At 50.8% G+C, this 19341-nt stretch overlaps 1 protein-coding gene across 2 annotated transcripts in view; it reads left to right on the plus strand.

The window, feature by feature from the left end:
• The first annotated feature begins 548 nt into the window (after positions 1–548).
• LOC116574466 overlaps positions 549–19341 on the plus strand; it is a 29605-nt gene continuing 10812 nt past the window's right edge. Inside the window, exons 1-4 of one of the 2 annotated variants that reach the window (XM_032315224.1) lie at positions 549–927; positions 3345–3697; positions 11879–12050; positions 13941–14187. In XM_032315224.1, the coding sequence (XP_032171115.1) occupies positions 3528–3697; positions 11879–12050; positions 13941–14187 (589 nt within the window). In that variant the 5' untranslated portion in view covers positions 549–927; positions 3345–3527. Of the gene's footprint in view, positions 928–3344; positions 3698–11878; positions 12051–13940; positions 15045–19341 lie in introns of those variants that run through there. The other variant, XM_032315223.1, reaches the window with a different exon arrangement.

Genomic DNA, 19341 nt, shown 5'->3' on the forward strand with positions numbered 1-19341 from the left:
CGTCAGACTTTTAGTGCGGGTATTCACTATGCATGTTATTCTAACATTAAATGATACCACTTCTACTTGAAAAGAGGTCCCTTGGAAACAAAGAATCATATAACACTTGAATCACAATATTCCCTCTGCTAAGTATCCCCAAGCTACGGATCTTTCTCCAGAAAAGTTTATTGTTAGTTTATTTATTTTGTCATTCTGAGATGAGGGGTGAATGGAAAGGGAAAACACCCCAGTTTTCATGCAATTGGAAGTAAATGCCAGAGAAAGGTCAGTGCTTTTGCACAGTACCTCCCTCTGCAAAGTAAACATAAGGAGCATAAAAGCATTTCAAGAGTTCTATGGGCACAGTGCCACTGGCTTATAGACTGTGGAGTGTCACATCAGCCTCACACCCACCAACCCCCTGAGCTTTAACATCTGCAAGACAGCGTCCTGTCCTATCTCCTGGTCAACAGCTGGGTTGCTTGAAGGAGAGCAGCAAATAAGGAGGGTTCTGTGCCCTGTGCAGTGATGAGAGCAGGCAGGTCAGTGTCCTGGGGTCTGGGTTCTTAGCATCCCTTTTCTGTCCCCTGGGGCCATCACAGGTGCCTAGCAGTGAGGATCCCTGTGTTCTGCACCTTCCCCCTCCCTTCTGCCCCTGTCCTCTCTCTGGTCATCGTCCGGTTGGGGGAAGGGCAGGGTAACAGGAGCCAGGGACTCCTGCCGTCCCCTACCTCCCTGGGCGGTGGAGCTGGGACTCTCGGGTCAGCAGGTGTGGGAGCAGGAAGGACAGGGCAGGGAGCAGCTGGCAGCGGGCAAAACCACCAAGTTACAGCGAGTCCTGGCCGGTGTGTGGATAGCAGAATGGCAGGGGCGAGTCCAGTGACAGACAGGTATACATGTTCTGCAGGGGTTCCGCCGGGAGCAGGTGTCCGAGGAGAGTGACAGGTGGGTAAGGCATGGCCTTCCTTATCAGGGGACGTTGGTGAGCTTGGCAAGTTAGTTCATTTCTCTGGGCCTCCGTTTTGTCCACAAAAGGATGGCTATGTCCTTGGCGGGTTTGGGCTTCCCACTGAAATGAGGGAGTTAAGGTGATGGTGGGCGGGGGCTCTGGGCGGCTGCTCTTGCGGCATGGTGCAGACCCAGCTCTGGGGCGGAGGCGCCAGCGTGGCCTGGGTCCAGAAGGCAGGGCTAAGGTCAGCGCTGGGCCTCGGGGTGGGGCCAGCATGATGCTAGTCACCTGCCCCCCTCTTCCCCACAGGACCAGGCTGGAACCGGGCCTCCTACAGAGGTGGTGAGACTGGTTCCACAAGGTGGCCAAGGGAAGGAAGGGACGTTGTTAAATAATTTGGGGGAGGGGAAATGTCTCATGATACAGCCCCCCCCCCCCCAAGAGTTTTAAAACCGGGAACCTACCAGTGGCTTTCAGAGTCCTGCATTTGGAAGCCTTTTTCAGCTTTGCTGCTTGTCTTAACCCACCTCCCCCGTTTTTCCTGAGTAATTAACATCCCTAGGAATTATAGATGCCAAAGCCTTTTCAGTTTTATTTATTTGTTTTTAAAGGGTTTATTTATTTATTTGTCAGGGAGAGAGAGAACACAAGCAGGGGAGCGGCAGGGAGAGGGAGAAACAGACTCCCCGCTGAACAATGAGCCCGATGTAGGGCTCAATCCCAGCGCCCCGGGATCATGACGTGAGCCCAAGGCAGATGGTTACCGACTGAGCCACCCAGGGGCCCCTGCCATTTCAGTTTTAAAATTCTCTAAATTCCTGCTTCCTCTGGAGAGCATTGGTCTTAGGCTTGGGCTGGGACGGCGGGCTTGGGAGCAGCCCGGCCACAGGGGAAGGCTGCAGGAGCACGTCGTAGGAATGTGACAGGGCCTGACACTATTTTGTTTCTCTTTTTAAAAAAGAACCTTAAAAATAAAAGACCCTTTTTATTTTGGGATGACTGTAGATTTATAGGGAAGTTGCAAAGATGGTCCAGACAGTTTCCATCGCCCCTTCACCCAGCTTCCGTTAATGTTAACGCCTTACATACACCCCGCAGTACCTTCGTCAGAGCTGGGAAAGGAACACCGGGACCATACAATTCGCCATCTGCAGACTTCATTCAGTTTGTGCCTGTGTTTTTTTCTTTTTCTTTTTTAAAATGATTTCATTTATTTGACACAGAGAGAGAGAGAGAACGAGAGTAGGAATACAAGAAGGGGGAGTGGGAGAGGGAGAAGTGGGCTTCCCACTGAGCAGGGGGCCCGAGGTAGGACTTGATACCAGGACCCTGGGATCATGACCTGAGTAGAAGGCAGATGCCTACCTGACAACGCCACCCAGGCAGACCCCACCTGTGTTCCTACCATGTCTTCTTTTTGTTCCGGGACCCAGTTTGGAGCACCACATTACACTGAGCTTGTCCTTTTTCCTTCCTTCTCTCTCACCCCCAGTTCATGTGTGTGTGTACCTCCTATTCTCCCCCCTTATGGTAGGTGAGGGGGGCAGCGAAGTGAGTGCGGGCGTCCTCTCTATTGGGCACAAGTCACTGTGATGCCTTTTGTGAGTTGAGCTGTGGCTTCGAGGAAGAGAAGCCCACAGTGCGGCCAGATGGGGACCTTGGGGACCTGATGGCCCATCACGAGCAGGGAGAGGAGCCTGGAGCCCGGCAGGCTGAGAGAGCTACTGTGTGCATCCGGGGAATAATAAGACAGGACGGAGAAAACCCAGGAAGCTTAAGGAGCCACTTTCTGAGGACAGTAGCCCCAGGACTCCCATCTCAGCCATGGTTGCAGGTGGAGTGTGCTAGGGAAGAGGCAGAACGCATCAGCCCTGCTTCCTGGGACCCTGGTGGTTTGATCAGGTGCCACAGTGTCAGGCAAGACAGCGAGCCAGGTTAGGGAGAGCTGGAGAACCGAGGTGGCTTGGCAGGACTGTTGCTCAGAGAGGGTGACTGAGACAAGCTGACCAGCCCTTCCCGTGCATAGACGAAGGATACACGCTAGGTGAACACAGCACAGGCTCTATGAGCTCCAGAGCTGTGTGGGGGAATGGGGAGAGACACCTCTGGGTTTCTGTGAAGCCCGTGGAGCAGACGCTTCTGGACACCTGCCCAGCATGGCTTGATTCCCTTCCTCCTTGCGGATTTAGTTGAGGTTTCCACTCCCTGCCTAAAGGTCTAAAAGGCAAATGCTTCAAGAAGGCTGGCTTCTGGCTTCTTGGTCTAAACCCATCAAAGTGCTCCCATGCTGCTGGCCAGGGATTGGGTTAAGTGGGGGCATGTGGTACAATTCTGGCCAACAAGATAGATGGGCGGGGAAGTCCTCTAAATTAAGGTTGTGGATGTTCAGAAAAAGCTTTCCTCACTCTCACAGAGACTCCAAGGTGAAAGAGCTTTCTTTCCTGAATCTTGGCAATGGTGTGCCTTGGATGCAACATCTAGAACTTTGGCAGCCATCTTGTGACTGAGAGCAGTGAGCCTACAAGAGTGGACTGATGGGTGGATTCAGTTGGTATAGCATGCAACTCTTGATCTCAGGGTCTTGAGTTCGAGCCTCATGTTGGGTGTAGAGCTCACTTCAAATCAACCAACCAACCAACCAACCAACCAACAAACAAACAGACTGATAGGAAGAACCAAGGTCCTCCATAACATCTCTGAGTCACCAAACCAACCCAGCTTGGTTGGGGCCATCTGCCTTTGGCCTTCCCCTTGTCTGAAAGCCAGGTGAGTTGGATTTTTATATTATCTGCTGTCACTGAATCACCCATACTAGGAGATCTATGACCTGTTGGGGCAACTCTTAGCTCTCCCTCCTGCTCCTATGAATCCTTATCCTAAATCTCTGTATTTGTTTCCTATTGTTGTTACAATAATTCCACCAAGTAGAGTGGCTTAAACCAAAACAAAAGTATTTTCTTACCTTTTCTGGAGGCCCGAAGTTTAAAATCAAGGTTTTGCCAGGGCTGTATTCTTTATGGAAGTTTCTGGAGAATCTAGTTCCTTGCCCTTTCAACTATGTGAGGCCCCCTGTATCCCTTCACTTGTGGTCCCAGCGTCCCATCACTCTGACTTTTGTCTCCCTCCTGTAAGGATCTTTGTGATTTAGTTGGGCCCAGATATCCAGGATAGTCACGCCATCCCAGGATCCTTAGCTTAATCACATCTTCAGAATCTCTTTTGCCATGTAAGGTGGCATGTTCTCAGGTTCTGCATATTAGGCCATGGACATCTTTGGGAGGGTGTTTTTCAGTCTAACGCTCTCTTTCACCAAAGGAGATCCTTGCACCTTCTCCTGGTTCTACATATGATGGTGGTTCCTGTGATGTCCCCTTCAGGGCATGGCTTGCACAGACACCACCCAACCTGACATGGTTTACCTGATATTTCCCACCACCAACTAGGGAAACTCTACTCAAATCTAGCATCTGCTCTTGGTGGGAGGGGAGAGCTTGGGTCAGAGAGAGACAGGAATTGTGGATACAAAATAAACTTTAGTTACTTCAAAGTGAGGAGAAATAAGGACCTTGTGTGTTCTCAAGCTAAAAAAGATGTTGTTAGAGGTCTACCAGATGCTGGTAGAGGCTCAGATTTTCCTTACAAACTCACTGCCCCCCCCTTTAACGATTTATATATTTATTGGACAAAGAGAGAGATCGATCTCAAGTCGGGAGAGAAGCAGGCAGAGAGAGAGAGGGGGATGCAGGTTCCCTGCTGAGCAGAGAGTCTGAAGTGGGGCTCCATCCCACGACCCCGAGATCATGATCTGAGCCAAAGGCAGAGGCTTAACCCACTGAGCCACCCAGACGCCCCCAAAACTCACTGCTTTTGAGGACCCTCATAGACATCAGAGTCTCAGAAACTCTGAGGTCAGAGTGCATGGGCATCTTATAGGGAGTATGAACATCATAGTTGGACTCTGGCACCAAAGGGCCACCGATCTGTTTCTCATCCATTTTGCACATTTGGCTAGGTTTGTGGTGGGGAGAATTCGGAAGAACTGCAGGGTCAGCTCTGGAGAGCTTTCCAGCCATTCTTCTCCTTTATGCCACATGCTGGGCTTTTGGCCGGGCCAAGGGGCACCATGTATGAATCCCAAGTGTATTTTCCACATTGCAGCCCAGAACACGCCTTTGCCGTCTGCCTTTGCAACACGTCTGGAGCAAAGGTCACCTTTAACTGTAAAATGAAGGGTTGGGAACAGTCTCAAAGATTTACAGCTTTCAAATGCCATGGCTTGTGGTTGGGAAAGGGACTTGGAAGAGAAATTTTTGGAGCCAGAAACAATGAGGCCAGAGCATTTTCAGGCCTCTTATGCTTAGCTCAACCCTAAGGAAGGACGCGGAAGGAGGATGGGTGAAGTTGGCCTCAGGCAACACCTCTCACAGCCTGGGGAGGGTGGTATCTTCTAGCCTCATGGGTGACTCCACTTCCCCAGCTCTACCCTCTGGCTAGCCTCCTGTAGCTCTGTGGGTGGGAAGATGCACCAGGTTTGGTGTAGACCAGTCCCACTAAGAGAAGCAGATCAATGACCCAGGAGATGACAAACAGATTTCGTTTGGAGAACAAACCACTTCTTAGAGGGCAAAGCTACAACATCCTTTTGTGGGTCTTGATTCTAGTGATCATACCTTTGCCTTGGTGAATCTTCAGGGAACTATGCACTTCCAAAAAAGGCTTTATTTACTGGCTGAAAGAGGAAGAACAGAAGGGAGGAAATGGGAGCCTTTATCCACCAAAAGGTGAGCACAGTGGACGATGACATCAATGGCTGATGTGGACGGATCCCTGGAACTGGCCGCAGCGACCCTTAGCTGGCGAGGTTCTGCTACACTGAAGTCCTTCTTGCCTTCTCTAGGTCTCACTCTGCCCAGCTGGCTTCTGAAATCGCTGCGCTTTCCCACTCCAGAGCACGTTGTGGTACATCAATGGATAAGGCATGTGGTAAAAGAATTCTTTGGAGAAGAGAATGTTGACCTGGCAATCTTGTGCTCATGAACAAGCACGGTGTCTCTTGCTGTCTATGCTGAGCGCCTCCAAGCCCCACGGTCAATGTGAACTTCCCTCAGAGATGACACATATAATCAGTGCAGGGAAGGCGTCAGGTTTTCAGACACAGTCATATATGAGGGAAAAGTCCCACAATGAGGACACTCAGTGGATTGAGGAGGTGGCTCTCATGCATGGTTTTGGCATTTGTCAATGTCATGGTTAGAAATCCATCGTGGTCTGTTCAGTTGCTTTGGGTTCTGTGCCAAGTGTGGTTGGGGAGACCTCTGAGGGTCCAGATCTGCAGAGTCTGATTCATCCGACTCCAGACCAGGGTGATGACAGACATAGTCTGATTTCAGGCAGGGAATAGCAAACCCGTGTTAATAAGAGACAATCCTTCTAGATGCTTCTGGAAGCATTTCAGCTTTGTGCTCTTCCCTTATCTCCTTTCCCACACTCAGCAGCAAAACAGCTAGAAAACCACAGGCTCCAAAGAGTCTCTGGAGAAGGGGTGGTGGTGGTGGTGGTTAGAGCTTGTTTTCTAGAAAGCCAAGATAAAGTGGGGGAGCAGGCATCCCATCCACATGGGGGACATTTCGCTTCCATGATGGTTAGAAAGGTGGCCAGTGACTTGAGATCAGGGGAGATGAAAATGGAGGTATCAGGTATAGTGCTGAGGGATATCCTTAAGAATGTGGCCACAGGGAGGCCATTCTGTCCACACTGTCCATTGGCTAAGGACCCTGGATACTTGACATACCCTTGAGAGGCAGAATTTGGGAAGATGGCGTAAAGGAATTTCCTCTTCAGCCAAGAAAAGGCAAAGTCCTCTTTCAGTCAGGGCTCATAGTTGCAATCAAAAGCAACTGACCCTGGGTGATTACACAGGGGCAGAACTTATTAACAAGAACCGAGCAACTCACAGCATCTCCAGGAGCTCTGGGAGCCTGGTTTGGAAGCCACACCCTGGGTATAACACTCCAACTCCTGCCATAGGACCTGGATGGTGAAGAAACACTTGCTCTGCTATAGGGCCCACTGCCAACACCCCAACACTAGACCCTGGGTGCTGGCTGGTAACAGAGTCCTTGCTGCCTCTAGAAACTAGAGGTCCTGCCCCCCGACCACCACTACCCCTTGCCAGAATAAATTCTGAGCTCTTCCAGGTTCTCCTTGTAGGTGACAGAGCCCAGGCCACTTCCCTGTCTACCTGTCAGGGAGCTGGAAAACCCAGTGTCTGGCCCCTTAGCTTTTCATAGTGAAATGTGGGCTTTGCCTCACATGTGGGAGAGGGGGAGGGCACAAGCACAGAGGAAGGTGCAGAACCTTAGTGACCAAACAGATGACAGTTGTCCCCTTTAAGGCTTGAAATGATAGGAGCTGACTGCAGGTATTTCTGGTGCTACTGTACTTGTTCACCTTGTGTTGACTCTGGGAACCACTATATTCTGGCTTCTTTCACTGACACTGTTCTCGTGATGGTCTCCCGTGATCACCATCTTGCTAAATTCCGTGGTCATATCTCTGTCCACATCTTGAACAACCTCTTAGCAACATTTGCCAGTTAGTCACTCCTTGAAACACTGGCTTCTCATGATTTCCATGACACCTCAGCCCACTGGTTCCCCTCCACCACCTCCTTCTCTGCCATCTTGGCTGGCTCTGCTTGCTCTGCCTGATCTTTGAACATCAGTGTTCCCTAGACATGGTCCTGGCCCCTTCTCTTTATCTTTGATGTCTCTCCTCCATTACTCATCAGTTCTGAGGACTTCATTTTTTAAAAGAAGATTCTATTTATTTATTTGAGTGAGAGAGAGAGAGCCTGAGCAGGGGGAAGGGCAGAGGGAGAAGCAATTCCTCACTGAGTAGGCAGCCCAACAAATAGGCTCCCAAAAATATGGAGCCCATTTTTGTTAAATAGAACACTCCTCATTTTGGGTTTGTCTGATGTTTTCTCATGATTAGGGTCAGGTTTCTTACTCTCTTCTGGAATACTACCTGGGTTAGGTTGTGTTGTTCTCAGAGGATCGCATCTGGAAGCACAATGTCCCTCACGGGTCATGTTAATTTTGATCACTTTGTCAAGGTGCTGTCTTATTTCTCCACTATGCAATTTCTCTCTCTTTTTTTTTCTTTTCCTCATAACTAACACATGGTCTGTGGGGAGACACTTTAAAGCCATTCAAGCATCCTGTTGCTCATCAAAACTCACCTCAGACTTAATATCCATTGCTGATTCTTGTCTGATCCATCCATTACTAGAATGGTTGGAAAATGATGTATTTCTAATTCTAGCACTATCTACACATTGACCTCTCAACCCTTGACATGCTACTATAAGTAAGAGCCCTCTATTTTCCCCATCCGTCCCTTCCTTCTTCTCCACCTTCCTCTCTTTTTAAAAATTTATAAGTTTATTTCTTTATTTAAGTAATCTCTACACCTAACATGGGGCTCAGACTCATGACCCCAAGATCAAGATCCCATGCTCTTCCAACTGAGCCAGCCAGTCACCCCTCCTACCCTCCCTCCATATTAACTTATGATTGGAATGGACTTCTCAAATTTTCAATGGATTATCACTCATTAATGCCCTTCATGATTTACATGCTCAGATTATATTTTTGACATCTTCACTCAGCTGTCTCGCAGAAAGTTCAAACTCAACATGTCCAAAATGGAACTCTTAATTTCCCACCGCAGATGAACGAACCCCCCACTTCATCTTAGTCTTCTCGTCCTAGGCAATGTCACCATCCTCTCCCCATTTGTTCAAGCCGGAAACCTAGATGTCACCCTCTGTTCTTCTCTGGTCCTCAGCCTGTACACCACCCAATTCATACGCAAGGTCTGTTGGGTCTAGCCCCAAAAGTACATCTTGAGTCCTCCTCCTGTCTCCATTTCTACCCCATGGCTCCCATTTTCACCATCATCATTGCACACCGGAAGCATGGCGATATCTCTCCCTGCCTCCAAGTACTTCCCACTCACTAGCCAGTGTGACTGTTTAAAAAAAATTTGTAATCAGATCATGTGTTTCCCCTACTTCAAACCCTCCAACGGCTTTTCATTGCATCTAAAATAAACTACAGCCTTTGGCACAGCCTCTGGAAGTCTGCAGCCTCTTTGACTGCATCTCCACTACTCCCCCTACCCTGTCCCCATCCCTGTCTCTCTCCCTTATATCCTCTGCCCTGCCGGTGTTGCAAGGGGACATGCAAACACCTACATCCCGGGTACATGACTGACTTCCGCCAGGCAGCCTCGCCACATGACCCTCCCCAAAGCACTTGCTTAACAGGAACCTAGATTCTGGGGAGAGTTTTCCACTGGATGGTCTCACTGTTGAGCAATTGCTGCTGTTCAAGGGGTCGTCCTCCCAGCCCTTGGATTTGAACGTGGTTTGTGGAGATGACTCATTTGTGGCTTCATGTTCAAGAAAGCAATGGTTTATGGTTTGGTTTCGTTTGTCAAGGAAAGTGGGAGATTATGAGAAATAGGAAAAAGTTCTCACTGAAATCAGTGAAGGACAGCAGGCTGAGGCCCCTCCCTGAACCTCTCTTCTCAGCTTGGAGGAGGGGTTCCCCCAGCAGCCACAGGTCCACGCAGTGCCTCTCGGGTCTCCCCAGGTGCCCGGGAAGGAGCTGAGGACTAGCGACAGTGCCGGCACCCTGACACCTTTTCTGGTCCCTGCAGACTTACAGTTTTTATAGGTATGGACCTTGGTTGATATGTTGGACTTTGGTGTTTGGTTCCGTCTCTGGACTGTTGCTTTTTGGAGATGCTGGGCAACTCTCTCCTAATCTCACTGGTCTAACAAATAAAACCAAAGGGAGACCTTCTCCTCTGGGTTCAAATGGGACTTCTGTTCAATTCTCACTTGACCCTGCACTACCCAGTCCTGCTTATCTCCTGTGCTCCAGCCTCCCTGCCTGTGTAACACCCCCCAGAGACTTGACCTCCCCTCCGAAATGTGACTCCTTGCCCAAACTCCCGTGCTCTTAACCTGGGACCTAGGGTGCTGGCCATGAACACCTGGCAGCCCCACCTTGTCTCTTCTCGAAGCACCTGGTTGGAACCCGTCCTTTCCAGTCAGCAGACCCTGACTCTGGATCCCTGGGGCCCTGCCTTGGCAAGACTGAGGCAGTGGGAGGGCAGAAATCCAGTCAGCAGCGTTTGCCTCTCCTTAAGCCAGACTTAAACTCTTAGGAGGACTAGACTTTGCTCCTAAAGAACAGGGCAGTGCTGTGCAAACAGCCTGACCCCAGAGGGTCTCCTGGGTCTCCACCGTGGGCTTCACAGCTTTTGAGTATCACCCACAGCTGACCACAGCTGACACCCCTGGGCTTCTGGAAGCACCGGGTTGTTTTGGGGGGAGGAGTCTTTGTGCATTTCTGAGGCTCTCCCCTGAGCTCTGCCACTGACCAACCCTGTGCCCTTGGCCAAGTTACTTTGCCCTTTCTGTCATGTTGGGATGGTACGAGTCCTCTGACCTGGAATCGGGAGGCTAAGCAAGCCCCTCAACTACCAGTTCTTCATGGTTAGTGGTTGTTACTGTTGGTGCGACCACTGACTCCTCCCATTTGTAATTATTTCTTTACTTTCTGTCTTCCCCAGTAGCTCTTCGCTCTGTATCTGCCCCATCCTCCTCTCTGACCCCAGAGACTGACTGTCAATACATATTGTTTGATGAATGAATGAAGGACGGAATGAATGAACTTGTCATGACAGTTAAATGAGGTGCTGGGAAAGCTCTAGGCGCAGAGAGGCTCTTCATCTGGGAGGTGGATGCGCCCTCAGCAGCTCGGCGGGGGCAGGCCCAGCTCTGAGCATCGGGTGCACAGTGGGAGAGCCCAGGTGCTGCTGCGGGAAGGTTTCCAGGTGCTTCTTTTTTTTTTTTAATATATATTTTTTAAAGATTCCATTTATTTATTTGACAGAGATCACAAGTAGGCAGAGAGGCAGGCAGAGAGAGAGGAGGAAGCAGGCACCCTGCTGAGCAGAGAGCCCGATGTGGGACTCGATCCCAGGACCCTGAGACCATGACCTGAGCCGAAGGCAGCAGCTTAACCCACTGAGCCACCCAGGCGCCCCTTCCAGGTGCTTCTCAAACCAGGTGGTACAACCCCAGCAGGCGGCTTCTCACTTCTGACCTGTGTGTGAAGTTTTGGCCCCACTCTACATGTGGCCTCCTGGGTCTCCTCAGAGGAGGAGGAGAACTGGCTGTACCATCTTGCTGGCACCTCAGATCCTCTCAGGGGCCTGGGTCTGAGCTGTGGGTGATGGCTGCCGCAGGTCCCCAGAGAAAAGGCCATCTCTTTCCCGTCAGTGTGAACTCTCACATTTACATTGTTGCCAAGTTGGAAAATACAATAACATAAACTCCCCTCCCCTTTGAGGCCCTGAGGAGAGAAGAGAAAAAAGCCCAGCCCCATCCAGGAAACAAAGTCCTCTCTGTTGGAAGACATGGGCTTCTGTTCAAGTCCCCAGGGTCCCCGTGGCGGCAATGGATTGAGCTGGGCCCAGCACGTGGGGTTTACTGTGTGGTCTGCGGCAGCCCCCCAAAGCCTTGTTTCTCACCATGGGAGAGGGGCAGCTCCCAGCCTCGCTGAGGCACCCGTCAAGGGGCTGATCCCTCCAGGACTGTGGGATCCCAGGGGCCTGAATGCCTCTCCTGTCCCCGGGGGTCAGTGCCTTCCACCCCTGGCCCTGGGAGCCCTGATCAAGGGCACATCATGTCCCTTGCCAGACTGAAGCCCAGTGTGTGCCCAGAGTCCCTCTCCTTCAGAACAGTCTTCCTTTTCACCGCCCTGCTCAGGAAGCAGAAAAGGTTAAAATTTCCATCTTCTGCCTTAATTCCTGCTGTGACTCAGTCTCTGACAGGAGTCCTTTTTTTTTTTTTTTTCCACCTTCCAGGGCGGAGTCTGAGCTGGAGGCTCAAGGCAGAGAAGCAGACAACATGGAGCATTCTGGATGTGCCTCTGGAGAGGGCCGTTTTGCCACCTCCACCCCAGTGCTGCCATGGGGACAGGCAGCCGTGGGCCCAGGGCCTGAGGGAGGCTCAATCTCACACAGATCTGAGAGGCAGGTGAGCATGAAGGCTTCTCCATCCTGGCCTCTCTGCCTCCCCTCAAAGCCACAGATACTCACCTTCCTTTGCTCTATTTCGGCCTCAGCCCTGACTGTTATCAGCTCACTAACTCAGCTCATTACCTGAGGACATTTTCCCCAGCAGGGTGCTCAGGTGAGCTTTTCCAGCTGGTGGCAGTTGGGTGCTGACCCTGAAGTGGCCGAGCAGGGGGCCTTGGGGTTACAAGGCCCTCGAGGTTTGGGGAAACAACGTGTGTGCTGAGCTAACTACAGAGCGTCTGGGGTGCCATGGTGAGTGTTTCTGTGGTGACTCAGGCCAGCCTGCCTGCGGCCTGAAGATCTGTTAACTTGGGAACCTTCTCTGGTGCCAGTGTCTGTGGCTTCACATAAGACAGGTTAACTTTCCGGTGGTAGAGTAGCGAGCGAAATCGTAACTGGAGTCATCCGTGGAAGTGAGACAAACGTCTGACCCGTAGCTCCGGGAAATGCTAAAATTTTCAGCCGGGTGTAAATCGTTCCACAGCTATTACAGTTTTTGCTGAGGGGGGAACATCCAGAAGGGTGTTTTGCCGCATTTAGGAATGCAAAGAAAGAAAAATAAAACAAGAAGGTGATTAGAAACTCTAGTCAAGGCTTATAGAATCAAGACCCAAGTTCTCAGAGTACACAGGAAAAATGTCATGATATGCTGACTTATTCCTATCCCTAACCCCAGAGATGGTCTCTTCTTGTTTTTGTAATGGTAAAAGTAAATATTGGAGAAACAAACAAACAAAAAATTTACGCAGAATCCTGTCTCTTAACATGCCACGGTTATTTGCTTGGATGACTTGGTTTTAATTTACTTGAGCCGTTTCTGGTTTAAATATCACTTACATATTTGAAATCTAAATAACGGTTATGATTGCCAAACAACTGGCAAGTTTGATCAAAACCCTTACAGCAGACAGACCGGAGGCTTCTCAAGAGAATTTCCCCAGTTATTCACTCCTCTCTCATGTATCTAACAGTAAATTGATGAATCTTTGAGAAGGGATTTAAGATGAATTAGAGGAATAAAGATACCAATGAACAAACTGACTACCCAGACTGACTAGGTCAGAGGCTCTCAACTTCAGGGCAGGTTTTTAAAAAAGGTTTTATTTATTTATTTATTTATTTATTTATTTTATTTTATTTTATTTTATTTATTTATTTGAGAGGGAGAGAGAGCATAAGTGGAGGGAGGGGCAGAGGGAGAGGGAGAAGCAGGCTCACAGAGCAGGGAGCCAATGCAGGTCTCCATCCCAGGACCCTGGGATTATGACCCCAGCCGAAGGCAGATGCTTAACTAACTGAGCCACCCAGGTGCCCCTTGAAGGCAGTTTTGTTTCCCAGGGAACCTTTGGCACTGCCTGCAGCCATCTTGCCTGACCCACCCAGGAGAAAGGCTGCTGCCAGCCCTCCGCGGGTAGAGGCTAGGCTTGCGGGTCAGCGTGCTCCCGTGCTCAGACTACTCTTCCTGGAGCCCCTGCAACAGAGAATTATCTGGTTTAAAATTCAGTAGTGTCAAGGTAGAGCATCTGTGGCATAGACACTATGAGAGATTTTAAAAAGCACGAGGCACAATTAGCATTTTTTAGACATTCACAAGCTAAATCATTTTTTAAAAAGTGCTGCGTGATGGAAACAGACTGTCCTCTTCCACATGTCTTGTTCTGGCCCATGTTTCGGATTTAGGGAGAGGACAGGAGTCCTGGCCCGCTCCTGAGTAAGGCATTGTGGGTAAGAATGAAGTGGCAGAGCTGGGGGCTGAGGCGATGGGTGTGACTGGTCCTGGGGGGCTGTTCCCAGGATCTGCACTCTCCTCAGGGTGCCAGTGAACGACTGGACCCGTTTTTACCTTTAGGCGGTCCACAGCTCTGAACCCACCCAGGAGGGCCAGGGCCCTGAGCTGCAGCTCGGATGGAAGAAGATGAGGAGAGGGGTGTGGCTGCTTCCGAGTCCAGTCAGCTCTGGGGAGTCTTCTGTTTGTCTGTGGTTCTCCTGCTGTCCTCCGGCTCCCGGGCTGCCCGTGTTCCATCTGGCACCCAGAACCGGAGCTTACCCCCTGGGGCCATCCCAGCACTCTGTCCTCTCTCTGCCACATTCCACAGGTGGGCCTTACTTTCGGGGAGGCCTTCCTGGGCCGGGTGTGGCCCAGATTAGACTCCTTGAAACCTATGCGCTGTGCATGGCACTGTGGTTGGGAAGGGTAGTCCTAGCTTCTAGAGATGAAACAATATGAGGTCTGTGATGTGGATGAGAATAATCTGCAGGTGGGCACTGGGGAGAGCTGGTGAGGTGACAGAAAATGAGATTTGCTGTGAGCCCTGGGTGATGGTCCATGCGGGTTTACTGTGCATATCTCTCAGCTTTTGTATATGTTTGGAATTTTCCATAAAATATCTCTAAGCCATGCTTGACCCTCAGAGCTGGGCAGGGCATGGGGTGAGTGCCAAGTCTGTGGAGGGACGGAATGAAGGGACCTCCTAGTTCTATTTCAGAGTGTTATTTGATTTCATTTCGACTGCAGGCCTGGGTGTGGAATGAGAGTTTTTAATGCCGCGTCCTGTTGATGTGGAAGATTAGGACTCCTGTCCAGTGGGTGTGTTTGGGGGGCAGTGCGGGTGGAATGGGAGAGGAGGGAGGGTGGAGGAAGGGTCTGTCAGGCCATGATGATGGGGCTGGAGTCCACCCCTTGGAGCTGCCCTAGAGGCGGGAGGGTCTGGAGGAATGGAGGAGGACATGTTGGCCTTCAGGGTTATGAGGATGGGACCTAGAAGCGCCCCCCGGGCAGAGAGAGTGAACAGATGGTGACTCAGGGTCAGGATCACAGATGACTCCTGTGATTTAAACTTGCCTACAGTAACCAAGAAACAGGCAGCCCCGGTCTCAGTATCTCAGTACTTGATGTCCCATCCCCTAGGGTCCCCTGCATTTACGCTTCATGTGGAAGGGGTGCAGATTTGATTGGAGGGTCTGTCTGTCTCCCTCTCTCTTTTTAAAGATGTTATTTATTTATTTGAGAGAGAGAGAGAGAGCATGAGAGCATATGAACAGGGGAGAGGGGCAGAGGGAGAGAGAGAAACAAGACTCCTTGCTCAGCAGGGAGCCGGACGTTGGATTTCATCCCTTCGATCCCAGGACCCTGAGATCATGACCTGAGCTGAAGGTGGATACTTAACCAACTGGGCCTCCCAGGTCCCCATGGGCTTATCCCTTAGATGGGGGAAGTAGGGCATTACTTAAGAACAGCACAGGGCAGGGGTGGGGTGTGCCTGGGTGGCTCAGTGGGTTAAGTCTCTGCCTTTGGCTCAGGTCATGATCCCAGGGTCCTGGGATGGAGCCCCACATGAGGTTCTCTGCTCAGCGGGGAGCCTGCTTCTCTTCCTCTCTCTCTGCCTGCCTCTCTGCCTACTTGTGATCTCTCTCTGTCAAATAAATAAATAAATAATCTTTAAAAAAAAAAAAAAAGAACAGCAGTGTGTGTGTGTGTGTGTGAGGGGGGGGTGCTTGGGTGGCACAGTTGGGTAAGCATCTGACTCTTAGTCTCCACCCAGGTCATGATCTCAGGGTCCTGGGATTGAGCCCTGCGTTGTACTCGGTGCTCAGCCTGGAGTCTGCTTGAGATTCTCTCCTTTTCCCTCTGCCCCTCTTTCTCTTGCTGTCTCTCTCTCTAAAATAAATAAAATCTTAAAAAAAAAAAAAAAAAGAACAGCACTGGGGACTTTTTCAGTTATCTATGTCTCTGTAACCAATCTCCTCCAAACTTAGTGGCTTAAAACAGCAAGCATCTTCTTGCTTCAGGCTCAGGGGGGCAGTTCTTGGGCTGGTCTCCCATATGGCTGTAGTTGGGTGACGCTAGGGCTGATGCCACCCGGAGTCTCTGTGGGCCTGAGGACAGCTGGCTTCTCCTTGTCACCTCAAGGCATCTGCTTCCCATATGGCCTCTTCATGACGTCTCCACGGGGCCTCTCTGGCAGAGGAGTGGGCTTTCTACATGGAGGTCCAGGTCTCCCCAAAGTGCCACTGCAGAAGCCTTTTCAGGGCTTAGCAGGGGACTGGCCCAGCTTGGTTTGCTTCTACCACCTTCTGATGCTTATGGAGTCTGGGGCCAACTCAGGCTCCAGCGAAGGGAAATGAACTCCAGCTCTGGGCAAGGAAATGACAAAGAATGGTGGCCATCTTTAGTCCACCACAGGGAACCTATTTGGAGTCTGCTTGGAAGGACAGAGCTGCAGTCATATTATGTAGGGCCACCTTGTAAAGGGGGCAATCCCAGCTTTCCTGTCCCTTGCTCCTTCCCCATTTTGTCTCTGACTTGGGCAGGCATGGGGATGATGCTTCTCTAGACCTCACATCATCATCTGTCAAAGGGTGTCACAATGATCTGTCTCTGGGGCCAGTCCTGGGCCAACCATTTCACTGTGTACTGGTCTTGAAAGTCATTCACCCAGCCTGACTCTGAAGCCTGATCTGTCCCTCCATGCTGGGGGCCTCCTCCACAAGGTCAGGCTTTGGCCACATCCTGGCCTATCCTAGCCTGTTTGGGCTGCTATAACAAAAATGCCATTCACTGGGAGCTTGGGTGAAAATCACATACTTCCCTTAGTTCTGGAGGCTGGCAAGTCCAAGCTCAAGGCCAGCAGAGCCTGTGTCTGGCAAGTTCCTGCCTTCCAGTTCACTGGTGTCTGTCATCTTGCTATGTCCTCACATGGCAGGAGTAAAGGAGCTCTCTGGGATCTCTTTCTTTCTTTCTTTTTTTTTTTTAAGATTTTATTTTTAAGATTTTATTTATTTATTTGACAGAGAGAGATTACATCTAGGCTCAGGGGGGCAGTTCTTGGGCTGGTCTCCCATATGGCTGTAGTTGAGAGGCAGGCAGAGAGAGAGAGGAGGAAGCAGGCTCCCTGCTGAGCAGAGAGCCCGATGTGGGACTCGATCCCAGGACTCTAGGATCATGACCTGAGCTGAAGGCAGCGGCTTAACCCACTGAGCCACCCAGGCGCCCCTGGGATCTCTTTCTAAGGGCACCAATCACCCAATCACCTCCCAAAGGTCCTACCTCCAAATGCCATCACACTGGAGATAGCCTTTCAACATAGGAATTTTGGGGGAACAAAAACATTTAGCCTATTACCTGGTCCTCTCATTCTCCTCCTTCTGGACCCACAGAAAGGAGGTCTTTGGGGATGTGGGAATGAGACCCTGACTTAGCTGTAACTGCATCTTTCAAATTATGGATCCAGTGGGCAGCTGAGGGGAGCCTGGGGGAGAGATGATAACAGAATGCCTTCACATGTTAGCATCTGCTTAATCTTCCCAAGAGCCTGAAGTTGAGAAGTTAGTATTGACCTTAAGAGTCTCCAAGTGGTCATGGTGGAGTCAAGGGTCAAGGCCAGGTTGCCAGGCCACTGCACCCAATCTCCCCCCATAGCCCCAGTCACAGTCCCCATGGCCTGCCTTTGGGTGGTGGGGAGGTGGGCGTAGAGGGCATCGGCCCTGCCGTCATGCCCAGACTCTTTCGGGATTCCCTTTCCTTAGTTACAAAGAGCCTTCTCTTTGGTTTGCTACCTGGGACAGATGTTCTCAATTTTCAAGGAGCAAATGTTTCTCGTTTCATCTTACCTTAATCAGATTACCTGGGTTCTGTCCACAAAGTGTCTGGGGAGCTGGATAAATGGCAGGGGGTCCCAGCCACCCGCAGATCTGGAGGGGAGAGTGTGTGCCATGAATGGCTTCTCTGTCTGCTGGCCGTGGACCGGCTGACCCAGGGGCTTCACCAGGGGAGCAGAGGGGAGCAGGTTGCTCTGGCTCCTGGGCCTGTAATTGAGATTTGACCCGTTTCCAAGTCCATATGCCTTGAAGGAATCCTTCATTCTCTCACTCTTCTCTGGTTCTTGGCCACCACCCCCATCTGTCCCAGTGCCCAGGTGGAAAATGAACACTCGAACACCGCGGGCTCAGGCCCAGGCTCTCTCCCTTCTCTGCCACATTCCACACACAGTTGGGGTCTGCCGGGAGACACTCCCGGGTAGAGTGTGACTGAATAGTGGGTTTTTTTTTTTTTTTAAAGATTTTATTTATTTATTTGACGGACAGATCATAGGTAGGCAGAGAGAGCAGAAGGGAAGCAGGCTCCCCGCTGAGCAGAGCCTGACTCAGGGCTGGATCCCAGGACACCGGGATCATGACCTGAGCCAAAGGCAGAGACTTTAACCCACTGAGCCACCCAGGCGCCCCCTGGATAGTGTTTTTTAAAAAGTCTTTGAAATACACTCATATTCAAAGCAGGACTGGAGGTGGAGGCGTGGAGTGAGCTCAGGTAGACTTGCAACGCGTTCTTGGAGAGACCCATTTGCTTTCAGTTCTGAGCAAAAGAAACCTCGGCAGCCCTTGTGTGGTTCCTCTTACTTTACAAGGACAGGGGTGTTTCCGCGTCCGGCATCCTCATTTAGCCCCTTGCTAATCACAACTGGAATCAGCAAACACCAGGAGGTACCAAGCTCTTTTTGAGCTCTTTTTGATTCAAGGTCATGGCTCCCAACCTTGGCTGAATGTTAGAATCTTCTGGGAATCTGCAAAACACGGAAGCCAGACTCCCTCCCATAGAGATTCTGAGGAACTGGCCTGGAGTGCCAGCTGGATGAGGGCGCCCCACATGATGCCAGTGTGCAGACAAGGTGGCAAGCTCCCACTCCAATGTCCTTTCCTTCTCCTTTGCCAGCCCTGCTTGAGCCTGTCCATGCCTCGGCTTGGGAGCTGCTCATGCGGGTGTCCATGGCATTGCCTCTCGTCAACCCCTGGGACCTGGTCAGACTCTGCTGGTTCCCAGTGTATTCACATGGCGTGACCCGCAGAAAGAGGATCTTAGCTGGAGATGTCCAAAGTGCCTTCAGTCCACAACTGTGGAGAGTCAAAGGACACAACTTGCAGGTGTCTGTAGATGGCTAGGGAAGCCACCGCAGAAGGCCTGTCACAGTGCAGAAGGTCTCTGTGCTGTTAGTGGAGGAGACCTTGGAGGTGGAAGGTGCAGGGCAAGGCTCACCCTTTCTCCTTTACCTGCTTGGCTTCCTCAACCCAGTAAATGGCAGCTTTATGCTTTCAGTTTCACAGGCCAAACGCCTCGACTCATCTTCGATTCCTGGCCTCCTCTCACATTCCACATCTAATCCATCAGCAAATCCCGTTGGCTCCACCTTCAGAATATCGTCAGATTTTGACCACTCCTCACCAACTCCACTGCTCACCCAGGTCCCTGCACCAAG

This window comes from Mustela erminea, chromosome 15 (assembly GCF_009829155.1).
Source record: "Mustela erminea isolate mMusErm1 chromosome 15, mMusErm1.Pri, whole genome shotgun sequence".
Lineage (NCBI taxonomy): Eukaryota > Metazoa > Chordata > Mammalia > Carnivora > Mustelidae > Mustela > Mustela erminea.